General features: G+C 41.8%; 1 protein-coding gene across 1 annotated transcript in view; it reads right to left on the bottom strand.

Moving 5' to 3' along the window:
• Positions 1-7,761, bottom strand: part of DSCAM (DS cell adhesion molecule) — a 444,911-nt gene extending 437,150 nt beyond the window's left edge. Inside the window, exon 1 of the mRNA XM_015882861.2 lies at positions 7,591-7,761. Within this exon, the coding sequence (XP_015738347.1) occupies positions 7,591-7,633 (43 nt within the window). The 5' untranslated portion in view covers positions 7,634-7,761. The remainder of the gene's footprint in view (positions 1-7,590) is intronic.
• Between the last annotated feature and the right edge of the window lie 6,775 nt (positions 7,762-14,536).

Here is a 14,536-nt window from a genome sequence, read left to right on the forward strand (position 1 = left end):
CATAAGAAAAAAGACTTTGTCAAGGACTTCCATTCTCCTTAGGTCAAGACAGTAGGTAGTCTAACAGCTTGCCACACGTCCACCTCTTAGTTTTCAAAAGACTGACTTTGTGCATTCAGAAATCTTTTTCCCCAAATCATGGCCAGAATCCCAAATATCAACAGATTCATTGAAAATTCCAAAGACTTCCTTTATACTTTCAGTTAGAAAACTCCAAGAACTTCCTTTATGCTTTCAGTTTCACAAGGTAATACTGCTTTAATAATAATAATAATAATAATAATAATAATAATAATAATAATAATAATAATAATAATAATAATAATATATTTCTAGTGAACTAAACAATCATGCAAGTGGGTTTGCATTTTGTCATCTCCTTCCTGTGATCTGGAAAAAAAGCAAGTGATCAAGCAGCATTTCAGGGCATTCAGATCCTACCACATCATTCTTTCAGTCCAGCACACATTTTAACAACAACATCTGCCTTCCTCCAAGCCTGTACATTTCCTATCCCATCTAGCCTTCTCTGCCAGGCTAAACAAGATCTGTGTGTGAAAGTCTTGTGCGCTGTAACTGAACTCCATACTACTACATCTCTAAGAGACTGAGCTACATGTTATCACAAAAGTGTTTCTAAAGAGCAGAACAGAAAATATGCAAAGGTTTTTAAACCTTTTCTTCCAAGAAAACTTTCAGCAAAACATTTAATTCTATGGCACCTATAAAGTGGGACCACTCAAAAACGAAAGAAGCAAATACCCTAGAGTGCAGGTTTAGCATAAATGACTGCCTGACAAAACCATGTGCAAAAATTTCATGCCAACAGATTTTTATACAAACAGAGCAGTCCTACAATCTTATCTGTAAGATCCCTGAGAATAGTTTATATAAATAAATGACTGTTTGAAGCCATTGAGCAACATAATTGTAGTCCAGTCGTACTGAAAGATGTCTGGTCCTTTCAGGAATCATGTTTCTGAGATCCTTAAGAAATTGGAGGGCTCCTCAATGGTGACAGGAGGTTACTAAGAATGATTTTTTAGCCCAGTGCAAACAGAAATCTTAAGCCATAAATCTTCTGCATGGGATTACCATGTGATTAATTAGAAGAAAATAGCATCCACGTACTTAGCAGAACAAGTGCCAGAAATTTCATACACAGTAGCTTTTAAGCAATTACAAACAATATATAAGTATAGATACATGTATCAGAATGAACTGTATTCTCAACATACCAGACTTAGGTCTGCATAAGCAGAATGGTTGACATTTTGCTCTACAGTGGCATGCACGTAAAGGCTTTGAATATTAATCTGTAACAATTTTTCAGGTGAGACAATTCCATTTCCTTGTCCATAGCCTTGCATCTGCTGCAACTGACATGCATCAGGATGGTATTTGAAGACAGGCTCTTAGGCCATGCCTTGGCCTACATAGGTTCCATCCTTCTGGAAGCTTCAGTAGGGGCACATTAGCAATGCAGCTTGGGTCACTAGGCTGCTCCCTCCCTCAATTACCAGAGAGCTCCAGGGAGGCTGGTGTTAAGTATGGAAGTGACTCTCTTTCTCAAAGCCTTTGCATTATAAAATTTCTTTCTATAAAGAAGATTGCTGGCTCACTCCTGAATCTTACTCCCTGCCTTCTAAGTAAAAATAGCTTAAACAGCAAAGCCAGGAAGACCCAGAAAGACTTATTCATCTCTGCCATCCCATCTGTCCATTCATTTACCTTTCTTCCTTTCCTCAATATATATCACCATATCTGTTGCCCACTCTGTTATGTTCAATGCATACAAAATTCTAACAGGAAAAAGAAAAAAAAAAAATCAGTGGTGATTAAAACCCATAGTACATCAAATCTTTAAGGTTCAAAAAGACCACTAAGACCATCTGGTCCAACTGTCAGCCCACTCCACCATGCCCACTGCCCCTGTCCCTCAGTGCCACATCCACACGGCTCTTGAACACCTCCAGGGACTGTGACTCCACCACTTCCCTGGGCAGCCTGTGCCACTGTCTCACTGTTCATGCCAAGAAGAAATTTTTTCCTAATATACAACCCAAGTCCCTGGTTTGTTCTTAAAGAGTTGCTCTCTTCAGCATTCTGGAATAGTGTGCTGTGGCAGGCTTTTATAAAATATATCTCATGTTTTGTTTTGTTTTGTTTTTTAAATAGTAGTTGTTTAATGAAATGCAGATGAAGACTGATAAGGTGCAGTTTCTTTTGAATAATAACGAAGTTGTTTGAAATTTTAATTTCATTAATTTCACAACAAGTTAAAAGAAATGGAAACACTTCTTAAAAAGGATTGGGAAATATCTCAAACTATATTGTGAAACAAGTAATTTAACTGCATACACCTACACATTCACCTTGAAATTACTGAGTATTCTGATCTAAAGACCTGTATTGCTTAAATGGATTTTTTAGTATTTTTCATTTCAGTAACTCAAAAGAAATAATTTAAAAGAAAAAAAATCCAATAATTGTACCTTAGAATAATCAAGGTGAACGTAATGATTTTTTTTTCTGCCATCTTCAGTCCTTAAAGTGAAAGTTGCAATTCATGCATTCCCCAATGGAAACCCAAAAAAGCCCTAGGCTGACAGACTGAGCCACAGTGTGCTCCAATTGAAATCAGAGGCTAAATGAGTGGTACATTTGAAGAGGCCCTGATTCTACACATTAACCAAAGCAAACTGAAGGGAACAGAAACAGCTCTACCTATCTGGTTTGCTCAGTTCTCAAACTCTCTCCCCTCCCCCAAGGACATTCAGTTTCATAGCTTTTTGCTTGTTATCTTTTCAGTGTTTATTGAATAGGTAAAGGAGATTATTTTCACACTCCAACCATCACTGCCCTTGAGAAAACAGCATATTCATGAGGACACTGATCCAGGCAGAGACACAAAAAGTTGAGGTCCAACCTTAGCACAGCTGTTGCTGTAATCAGAGCCTTGCGCAAACTCATGTGCTAGAGGAACTTTCCGGATCAGCAGCTCATTAAAACCCACAAGATAATCCCATTTAATGGTATATTATATGACAAAAGTTTACTTTTGTGGACAAACAAAAACTGAAACCAGTTTGCAAACTTTTCTAGATGTAGCATCACTGAAGCAATGCTGCTGAAATCAGTGAGAACAGAAAACAGCACAGAGCTGCAAGTTGTTTAATGGGGCTTATGGTTTTGTGTTTTATCATTCTGAGAGATAAACCTAAACTGTTACTGAGATTACGTCCACTGTCACATACATCTGCTATTCAGTCCCCGTGGAAAGGAGGTGCAGCATCCACGAGTTATAAGTTTTGTGACCGATTGTGAAAACATAAAAGTAGAAAAAAATACAAAATGATGCAGACAAAACGCCTCTTCTGGGCACGGTGCACTTCCAGTGCCTGTCAGAAATGCTGCCAGACTCGTGTGGTTTGCTGCCCACTAGTGTTGTGCGGCTGTTCACTAGTGCCGGCTAGCACCGCTCCGCACAGCACTCCCCACAGCCCGACTCCCTCTCTCTCTGGGCACAGCCTGGGCCGAAGGGGGGAAACGCTTATTTTGAAATAGAAGTAGAGATCTCCAGTGTGCTCCGATTTCTCAACTACTTGCAGTTTTCTCTATTTGGCATCGGTGATGAATTAACAGCTGTTCATAGTTGGGGTTACATCGGATTGCAAACACAATCAGCTTTGCTGTGCCATCCACGAACACACAGTGAGCTCAGGGCTCTCTGCACCTGCAGTGACATTTCTGAGGTGAAGGTTTGGCTATGCAGTTCCACATGAGCTATGCAAATAGCACAGCATTTTTCTACAAGGACTTCAGAGACCATTTGCTCTCTTCCTTAAATGTTTCTTTTCTGACACCGAGTCACCATTTTCTTTGGAGAGTGACACTGGCACCTCCCTGCCCTCCCTGTTCCTCCTCCAGCTCCCCCTGCTCCCAGCTCTGTGCTGAGCTCCTTTCTTTGTGCCCTGCTGCACTATGAAATCCCATATGGCTGGGCACAGTGAGGGAAAAGGGACACATACACTTTGGACTTAAGGATTCAAACAGAAAAATTGCTAAAGGGGGAATTTATTTTTCATGCTATCCGTACTGCATTGAGTATCTCTCGATGCTCCTTTCATTTCAGCAGAACAGCACCAGACACTCGGCACACAAGAAGCACAGCCAGACAGAAGCCTTCAAACAGGTTCAGCATACCTATGCCAAGAATTAAACCCTGCTGAATGATACTTATTTTGGAGCAGGTCACCCTACTTCTGATCTAACTTTATCACAATAATTACAGTCAGGAGATTTGAAGGAGACTGCTCTCCTCTCCTGCTCTCCCCTCCCTGTGACCAGGGAAATGCCCCCTTCCTGGCTGTGACCAGCATATCTTCTCCATCAGTGCTGTTTAATGGGTGCGCGTGCCCCTGGAACACATAGGTTCAGAAACACAGAAGGCAGCACAGGTACAGCAAACCCGAAGGTAATTCCAGGTACTGCTCAGGCTTGTAGCTGAGCATGACTCAGGTTTTCTAAGTGGTGAATTCAGCTGCACAGCTCCCACTGATGCCTGTATCACCCCATGCACAAACCAAGTCTACAATGCATTTCTGGTTCACAGTACCTGTTTACCTGTATTTTAAGAAACTCACAGCTATGACTGGCTGAAGCCTTTATAAAATCGAAGAACTTTAACAGGGTATTTGGGAAGGTTTTGTCTCAGGTTTCGGAAATACTAATTGGATGTAACAGCATGTCAGTGTTTTATTGTCCCCAGAAGGGAGCTGCTTTACAGACATGAAGCCTACCCAGTAACACCATTCATATCTAATTTGACAAAATGCATTGTGCTGAGTGACTGCAGGGAAATATGGGGGCCAAGCTTGCTATTGTTATTCAGAGAGTTTCCATTACCTTCACTGGAAACACAGCCCAAGATGACAACTACAGGGTTAAACCTACGACGTGTGAATTTATTTTTTAAGCTATCTCCCAGCTCAGAAAGGGAAAATAAATAAATAAATAAATAAATATCAAAACAAACAAACAAAAACAGAATACAACCATGAAAAATGCATTTTAAAATTAAAATCAGAATGAGATGTGACACGATTGAAAAACAAGCATACATGTTCCTGTGCTTCAAGCTAACGTAGCATGGTTCTATACGGAGTTCAGAAAAGGCAATGGCAAAAGCTTCAATAGTATCCCACCCCCCCAACACCAAGATATAGTCATAAAAGAACGCAGCCTCTCACACAATGGAGCTCAGATACAGATAGAATAATGAAAATAAATACATGCGTGACATTTCTATTTATATACGCAGTCATTTCCTTCAAAGAGATACATATCTGATATGACACTGCATTAAAACCTGAAGTCCTTTAAAAATACTGCTTTCTGATTTCGTGACTCTGATCCGGTAGTTTAAATTAAATAGGACTAAACCACTTGGCTTTGTTTATTAGAAGCACTTAACATGAAGGTAGGCGCCATTTTCAAAATTTTCCTTTATGAAGGTCCTGCACACATACACACTTTGACATCAGGCATGATGTCAGTACAAAAACACTCAAGTTTGCAAAGGAATCACTGACCCATCCATTAAGTATTCTGCTTTTATCTTTAAAATGCCATCATACAGCAAGTATTTTATTTTAGTAACCTAGGTTCACAAGCGCGTAAACGTGTGGCACTATAGAATCTATGCAGATGGATGGATCGTTTACATTTTGTACTGCTGGAAACAGAAAAATACTTGGAACGCAAATTCGTGTCAGCCTGTGGTCCAAAAACACAAGCATACTGAAAGTGAAATTGCTATTGAATTCATAAATTAGAAGTAAGTAAAAGCAATTTTCATATCATTTTAACCTCACAAAGCAAAAATCATTCTGATTTTCAAAACCTTTTGGGTGAGAGGGGGACTGCCTAACTTAGAACGTGTAATTTATAGCATCAGTACAGCAGACATAAAAACATATGCCTCTTCTTTCTGAGGAAAAAAAGAAAAAAGAAAAAGAAAGAGGAAAAAAGTGTAAGATTTCTGGACAGACACAGGGTTCCTTTCTATGCAAATCAAGGTTTAACAAAATAGCACTGGTGAAAGAATATACTTTTGGACTGATTCTGTCTCACTAATAGCAGATCTCTCCCTCTGAGGTATCTGCCTTGAAAGGACGGAGAAAGGACGGAGTGCTGCCTGATGACAAAAAAACAAATAAATGCCATTAAATAAATAACCTCTAAGCATCAGAACTTGTTGCAGTTGTCTCACTGTGAGATGAAATGCCAAATAATAATAGTAAAGCTTAAAATGGGGGGATTTTCAATCATTCTGCATTCGGCAGTACTCAGAACATGAGAATATTTTAAGATAGCCGCAAACACATGCTTAAGATTCACCTCCTGATTTATGACCTATCCAGCTAGCTGCGCTGGACTGGCCATGCCTGTCAATGCGTTTTCTCATCCAGCGTATACTTAAGGAGATGTGAAGGCACACTCAGCCACCATCCATTCCTCACCTTCTGCCACAGGCTCAATTATTCGTATCTTCCAGGATAACCTTACACTTTGCCCTGTGCTTCTCTCCCATCTATTCAATACAAGCAAGATTTTCCCCTCGCACCTGCTTTGCCTGTTTTGGAAACGGTGTGTTTAATCTTTCTGTTTTAACTGTCAGGATGTTATGTGTTGCAGGCAACGCTGTGTGCTCAAATCTGAGAAGCAGGCAGTGGAATGGAACAGCAAGAATCGCGCACTACAACGTAATTGGTTTTCTATTGCTAAAACTGCACTGCTAATACATATCTTAATAAAAGTTACGCAATTTAAGCATGTTTTCCCATGACAGCTTTCAAGCACACACACCCAAGCGTTCCAAAATACCCCCATCCACTATTTAGAAGGTAAAACCCAGAAGCTACGTAAAATCTTTGTCAAGCAGCCTGCAGAACGAAGAGAAAATAAACAGGTCGGGTTTACCCTTCTTACATCTTCCTCCCAGTTTTCCCCCGCTAACTTTATAATTGACTCTCTTCAACATTTGCAGATGATGTCATACTAAGCCGTGCATATTTTTACATAAATGAGCGAGGAAAATAAATAAATAAATAAATAAACTACCACTGAGAAAGTAGCGAAATGTTGAAAAGGAAATCATTCAGAAGTCTTAAATTTAAATAAAGTAGAAAAAGAAACGGTCAGGAGAAAGCACGGGAGGACGAAACACCGAACGTCAAAGGCAGAAATCTCTCGGTGCGAACGCTCAGGATGCGATTCCTCCCACCGGTCTCCGCGCACTCGGACGGACTGACGCGGCACTTAGCGAAATTCCGCACTTTTCCAGGAGGAATGACAGCCCGAGCGCTCCGTCTCCGCCCGGCAGCCCCGGCTCGTGCCGCAGGAGGCAGCGCGGCGGCGCGGGTCGGCTCGGGGCTGCCCCTCCGCGAGGTGAGCGACTTTCAATGACCGCCGCGCGGCTTCGCCCTCCTCCCGCCGGCACGGACAGCACAAAAGGCGTAACCGCGACCCGTTCCCCTCCCCGGCCGCCAGGAAGGCAGGGAGCCCCGCGGGGCCGTCAGCGCTCACCGTGCGAGATGCTGTGGAGCAAGGCGACGGCCAACATCCACATGCCCCCGCCGCTCCCCCTCGCCCGCCGCGCCCACGGCCGGGCCGGAGCCGCCAGGCAGCGCGCACCGGGTCCGGCCGCCTGGGCCGGGGGCTGCTGGCAGCCTGCGGGGCCGCCGGTCCGCGCAGCGAGCGCTCAGCCCCGCCTGCAGCCCCGCGGCTCCGCCGACGCTCGCCGCCCGGCTCTCGGGCGGGGGAAGAGGCGGCCGGCGGCGGGGGCGGGCGGCGGGGGCGCGGCGCCCAGGTGCGTCCTCGGCGCGGGGAGACGCCCGCGGGGCCGCGCAGGCAGGGCCACAGGTGAGCGGCTCCTCCGGCGCCGGCACGGGAGCATCCCCGGCGGCGGCCGGCCCCGAGCCCGCGGCCGGCCGGCTCCTCACGCAGCGCCCGTCGGCCCGGCGGCAGGCGGGCGGCTGGCCGGGCACATCGCTCCTCTGCTCTGCTCTGCTCTCCTCTCCTCTGCTCTCCTCTGCTCTGCTGTGCTCTCCTCGCTGCTAAGCTCCTCTGCTCCCCTTCAGTGGCAAAGCCAGCCCCACTCGCTCCCTGCCCTCTGCAGTCTTAAAGCAGCACCAAGTCTCCGCGGTGGAAAAAAAAAAAACAACAAAAACCCAAGACCAATAGAAGAACGCAGCGGAAGATCCTGCCTTTCAATAGTTGGCTGAACTGCGGCCGTTTGGCATCAGCTGAGTTGTATGTGACTAATGTGGTGACACGTCGGGTGGGGGGACCAGCGGAGGGGGCCTTTCTGGAAGGTCACAGCCCTGACAGGCGAGCACAGCCGGGGATGGACTGGGAGTCTGCAAAACCAAGAGGGGGGAAAAACATCGACATTGCCCACTGCTTACACAGCTCCTGATACAGTTCAGCCATTCATATGTTTGTTCGTCTGTGGTAACAAATTCTTCCCCCCTGTAGAGAGACTGTAATTTACTCTTTCTCTACCCAAAGCATTTTCTGCATCTATTCTTTCTTTCATGATGTGAAGGCTGGTCTAACAAGGATGGAGGGGAAGTGAAAATATATTAAATGAAGACAGCTGAGAAAAAAAAGAAAAATCATAATAGATCAATATAATGAAATACGTAACAGCATTAGGGCTACTCTGAGCTAAAGCCATAACATGAAAAGCAAACACAATAAAGCCTTAAAGCATCTCAACCCACAGATTCCCCCATGTTCTACCAAGCAGGATATCCTCCCATTTGGGGTTTTTTATAGGACATCACAGTAGTGTAGGGGTTGGAAGGGACCTCTAGAGATCATGGAGTCCAACCCCTAGTATCATTAATTCAAAAATACATAAACAAACAAATATTATGTAGAGCCAGAGGTAGCCATCCTTACAACACTCAATCTTGTTTCTCCACAATAGAACCCAAGAATAGTTGCCCCTCCATAATGCATTGGGTGAACATAAGCAGAGAGCTCACCAAGACAGCCTGGTAGGAAGGAAGATCAGTCTGGAGCCATTTCTAAAGACATAACAGAACTAACCAAAATGCCCTTGCTAAGCCCCATGTAAGGCCCTTCATCCCAGTTCTTCAGAATACTAAAGTCATAACTGAAACATGGAGAATTCCATCACGGATGTGCCCTGCACCTCATTTTGACTGGGATGTCAGCCAGAAGGCACTGAAGCCCCAAAGTCAAAGTAAGAGAGATGAGACTATCGCCAGGCAGGGAGAGCTACTCATAGTTGCCCTCAAGGCAAAAATGTAACCAGGAAAAAGTCATTCAGTGAGGAAGAATAGCTGATGCTACTATGAGAACATTAAATAAATACATAAAAGAAAAATAAGGTACAAATGTATTGAGGGAAGAAGGAAACAAAGAAAGAGGATGTTTATTTTTACCAGGAGTGAAGTTCTGTTAAAAATGACAATTATTTTTAACTCTTTGCTTAGAAGAGAGCTAGTGAGAAGCAGAAATACCTAAGTATTCATCTGAGAGTATTTTGGAGAAGTTCATGCAGCTCTTTCAGAATGGCTTTGTTTTCCATCTTGAAGCCCAACAAGCTTTGGTCTTAAGAGATGCAATGTTATACCATGTAGAAATAATATACCTTTTTATACCTTCCTACCTCCTTTACTCATGTGCCTAACTCTGGAAGCCTTTGACAAACTTCAGTTTCACTTCAAGAATCCTCAAGTGAATTTCATTAAGCTTAAAGATATTTAAAGCACCAATATGACCCAGCTTCAATTGCAAACAGGTTTACTCAGGGTCATCAACCCAGGAGAATTCTTTCTATGGTCTACTATCTGAATAAAATGAGCAATGTGATCCAGATTAGGTGGATGGAAATTACTGAGTTCTTCCTAAAACAAATTCAAATAATTTTCCAGCAAGATAGCTCATTTAGAATTTGCACATAATTATATTTTTTTTCTGGGAAAATAATAATAATCCCATGCAATTATAGCTGTAACTGCGACTAAGGACCAAAAACCTTACATCAGCCTTAATTTAAGTTCTTAAACTGACTTTAGTTCTTGTACTAGTTGACTGTATCAAGTTGATTGTCCTTACTCTCAAACTTTCTACAGCTACCGCACAGACTGTTTGAGGATGACCTCTTAAAGTTAGCAAAGGCATACTAGCAATATACATCAGCCAGATGTAACTCGAACACTTAACTGAACACCTAACACTTAACTTGAACACTTAACACTTAATGCAGAAAGCACAAGCAGAAGACTGCTTTATTAGGACCTCAAAACAAAACAAAACAGTGCATCTGAGCCATCTAATTCCAAAGGAGCATCCAGAACATCAACACACCTTTGGAAAGTTCTGGCCATACACATTCAAGATGTGCTGTGTCCTCAGCCACCAACATAAATATTTAGAGAAATACCATTAGCACAATCATCTTGATCTTAACCAGCCCAGCTATTAACTTTCAGTTAAGCTAACATGGAAAGTGCTAAATGGCAAGATTTGCAAACCAGTTTTGGAATGTGTGTACATCACACTCTCATATTTAGCAAGAGGACATACAAGAAATGATCACAGTCTCTGGACGTCACCTGGTTCAACCCCCTACTCAAGCAGGGCCACCAAGAGCACGTTTGGCCACGACCACAGCTTTAGAATATAATCAACATAGGAGCCTCCACAACTACTCTGATTAATTCGTTCCAGTGTTCAATTGCCCCCACAGTAAGAAAACATTTTCTTGTCTTAAGATGGAATTTTGTGGGTTTTTGGTTTTGTTTTGGTTTTTTGGTTGTTGTATTTTTCCTTTTTCAGAGAGATGAATATTTCACCTTTCAACACTGGAAGAGGGAGTATCAGGACCATAATTCTGTGTACATAAATTCTGTATTTATTCTTGCAGAAAATTTCTATTTTCAAAGATACAATTGGCCTGTATACAATAAATCCTTATCGATTTGGATTTTTAAAACCGAAGAATATTCTAAGGAGAGACTGTGCTGGAGCAGCAGCAGAAACTGGTTCTATTCAGATTGTGGATGGTTTTATAGGTTTTGGGCTTTAGGGACCTCAGTCTGCCACCAAAGCCTTCAACTATCAAAACAGAGCCCCTCATTGTCACCCAGATGTTCAAACTGATCTGTGATTTCAGCTTTGAAAATACTTTAAGAAGTACTGGAGGGATGAGAGAAGTGATGGGACAGAAGAAATGAGGGGAAAACATGACGAAAGTGGAAGTTTTCAGCCAGAGGACCTGGGAGAAAAAGAAAAAAGATTGAACATGCATGAAACAAGATTATAAATAACTGGTTCACTCCAGTTTCTGGAAGTGATGATATGCTGGCACACCCAGCCCTCAGTTTCTAAATCATTCTGTCTCCTCAGTTATGATGCCTTTCTTTGACTGTAGTCTTCTTGACCAAGTTCTTTTTGCATGGTTATCAGAAAGAAGAATATCAGCCACTAGTTTGTAGGCCAGGTAAAGATAACTGATAGGGGCTGCCATCCAAGTAAACCAACTTCATTAAATCTAGTTAAAATTTGCATTCCAATAACATCTTTTCCAGTTTATTTCTACTTTAAAAAGGAGCTGTAGTCCCAGTTAGCTTAAAAACAAACAATAATAATAATTAATTAAAAATAATAATAATAATTTAAAAAATTTTAAAAAAAAAGAAAGAAAGAAACATAACAACATGAGATGGCAATAGGAAAGAAACAAAGCCTGGAACATTTTAGAATGCAATTACTTTACCCCTTTTAATGATAGCACATGAAGAGGAGCTACATAAAGGATCTGTGAATATTTGGCCAAAATACATAGGCTGTTCTGAAAGTAATGCCTCCAATTTATGCCCATGGAAACTACAACAGATACAAAAAACATAATAGCACTAGCTAATCAATTACCAGTTATTAAACACTATCTTTCAATATAATCAGCAATATAGCTACACAGTGCATCTTTCATCTACCCAATCAGATGGATGTCTTCTCAGAAGGAGCCAAATCTGAACTACATAGTGGGTGTAGTAGGACAGTCCAGCCAAGACTGACAGTGTGCTCCAGTTCTTAAACTGGTACAGGGCCCAGCATAATCAAGTTGCAAGAGGAATGTTATATTCTCTGCCCTAACTCTGGAAGTTTGAGCCTTCAACTTAGTAAGTGATGCAACACAGTCATTAGATTTTGTGTTTTGTTGGGGTTCCAGGATATCCAGAAGGATCACCCCTTTCATATTCCAAAAGACTGTGCACATCACTCACCGAGGGCTACGTCTTGAACTTCTTCCAAAAGGAATTCATATGTCACTACTCCACGGTCTACTGTTTTGACACTGGACCATAGTGGTGATATCACATCTCATTACTGGTGGTGATGTGATCCAGGAATCTATCAGACACATATTTGTTCAGTAGTTCTTGACAAACCTTTATGCAGTGCTCTTTCCATTCCTATGTGAGCATTTGTAGGACCCACCTGGCACAAACTTTGCAATATTCCAGCACTGCCACCATCATTTCCAATGCATTGAAGCTGATATTCAGCTCTATACACAGTTCCCTGGTTGTAATCTGCTGAGTCACATGGAGATACTGAATGAGATACTCTTAATTTCATGGTGTGACAGCTGTGCACAGCTGACCAGAACATGACTTGTCTTTCACATTACTGTCACCACTGCTAAAACATACCACCCACACCTCACCATGCTCACATCAACATTCAGTAAGCATTGATGAATGCCAATAGGCACCATATTTTCCTGCATGGAGGAATTCACACCTTTGCTTCATTTGCGCTTCTGTATCAGATGCCACAGTGCCAGACTGCCCCTCTACTGCCATCTGTCACACAGCAACTAAATGTAATAGGATATTGGCAGGAAGGTTCAACCTCTACTGCCTTTACCACAACATCCACCTCAGATGTCATGGGACAACATCATAAAGCAGGAGGCATTACTTTCAGAGCAGCCCTCATAAATACCACTCCCAAAGCATTCAGCTCTCAGCTTCTTTCTAAATCAAAACTATTCTAAGTCTGAATGCAAGCTTGTACAGCTCTTCCTCATTTTTTTTTCTGGTGATTCAGATCTTTGTTACTAGAGTCATTATGAAGTAAGATGCAATCACAGAGTGATAAAGGGACCAGGGGTTAAAAGAAGAAAAGCAGGGGTGGGAAACCCTTTCAGTCATTTCCATCAGTCTGCAAGAAGGAGAATCAAAAGCCTTGTGAGAACAGGTTTTCCTCACAAGACTTCATGCCCAATTTGATACTAGTAAGATTCAGATAAATGTTGAATGCTTGTCAAAACCAATTGCTAAACCTTCTGATGTTCACTGGATACCAAGCTTAATGCTTATAGTATAAGCTCACGGTCAGCCATTTTTATCAGAACAAGCTGCAAAAATTAAATATTTTCCTTGAGGCTCCTAGGAATTTAAAAGCAATTTCTATTTCTTTAAGTGCTGTTATGAAGATACTCACTGAAATGCTGTTTATTACTATGAAGCTGGGAATACTCAAGATGGCCAAGAAATCTGAACATTCATGTACATTTTTTTGGAGAGACACCAGTAGCATACATACTATCTAGTCCACCCCTACAAACATTAGACGTAAGTACAATTTCCTTCCTAGGTTTCATCTGAAGCCACTGAAAACTCTAAGCTGATAATGTGCAAGAGTACAGTTAACTGGCAAAAATGTGCTCTCTCGCCTGACCTGTCCTTACAGCATGCACACAATTAACCATTCAGTCTTGGTATGCAGCAGCTCGCAAAACAGTGCAGACCATTTCTAGCTACTAAGCTCAAAAACACAAAAACAATATAACGATATATATATATATGTATATTAATGCCTGCAGTTACTCTTTTCTCTTGCAGCTCATCCCTAGGGTTCAAGCAACATTTGGAAGATGTGAACAAGCAAGCCAAGTGAGGAAAATAAAGACTCTTCTCTGGATATTTGGATTTTCAGATGTCTATTTATTTTCCAGTGCCTTTCAGAGCTTGGAGTAGAGTCAGTCTCTCTTCTCTGCTCAGGTGAACATTTATACACATATAGCTGCAACGGCATAACTAAGTTTTTCAAACTGAAACTGATCAAAACATCATCAGAGAGAAAGAGGACCCGACAGAGACATTTCTTAGAAAACCATGCTATGGCAAGGCATGGAAAAATTCAGTCTGTGGGAAGGATTTTAACACAGCATGTGTGATTCATGTTTTCTTGAAAGAATACCAGACTTTTCTATTTAAAACAACATAAATACACAGGGCAATGATTAATTTTTATTTTTTGCCTTCTATCATTCTTTTTGCATTCCACCTTGCAAACAATCAGAAAGGTAAGAATTTTACTCATTTAGAGGATCAACAGCCAAAATAATTTTCTCCTACAAAGGGGGGGAAGCTAGGAAAAATAATTATTTAATATTCAAAAGACCAGTTTGTTCCTGTGATAG

This window comes from Coturnix japonica, chromosome 1 (assembly GCF_001577835.2).
Source record: "Coturnix japonica isolate 7356 chromosome 1, Coturnix japonica 2.1, whole genome shotgun sequence".
Taxonomy (NCBI): Eukaryota; Metazoa; Chordata; class Aves; order Galliformes; family Phasianidae; genus Coturnix; species Coturnix japonica.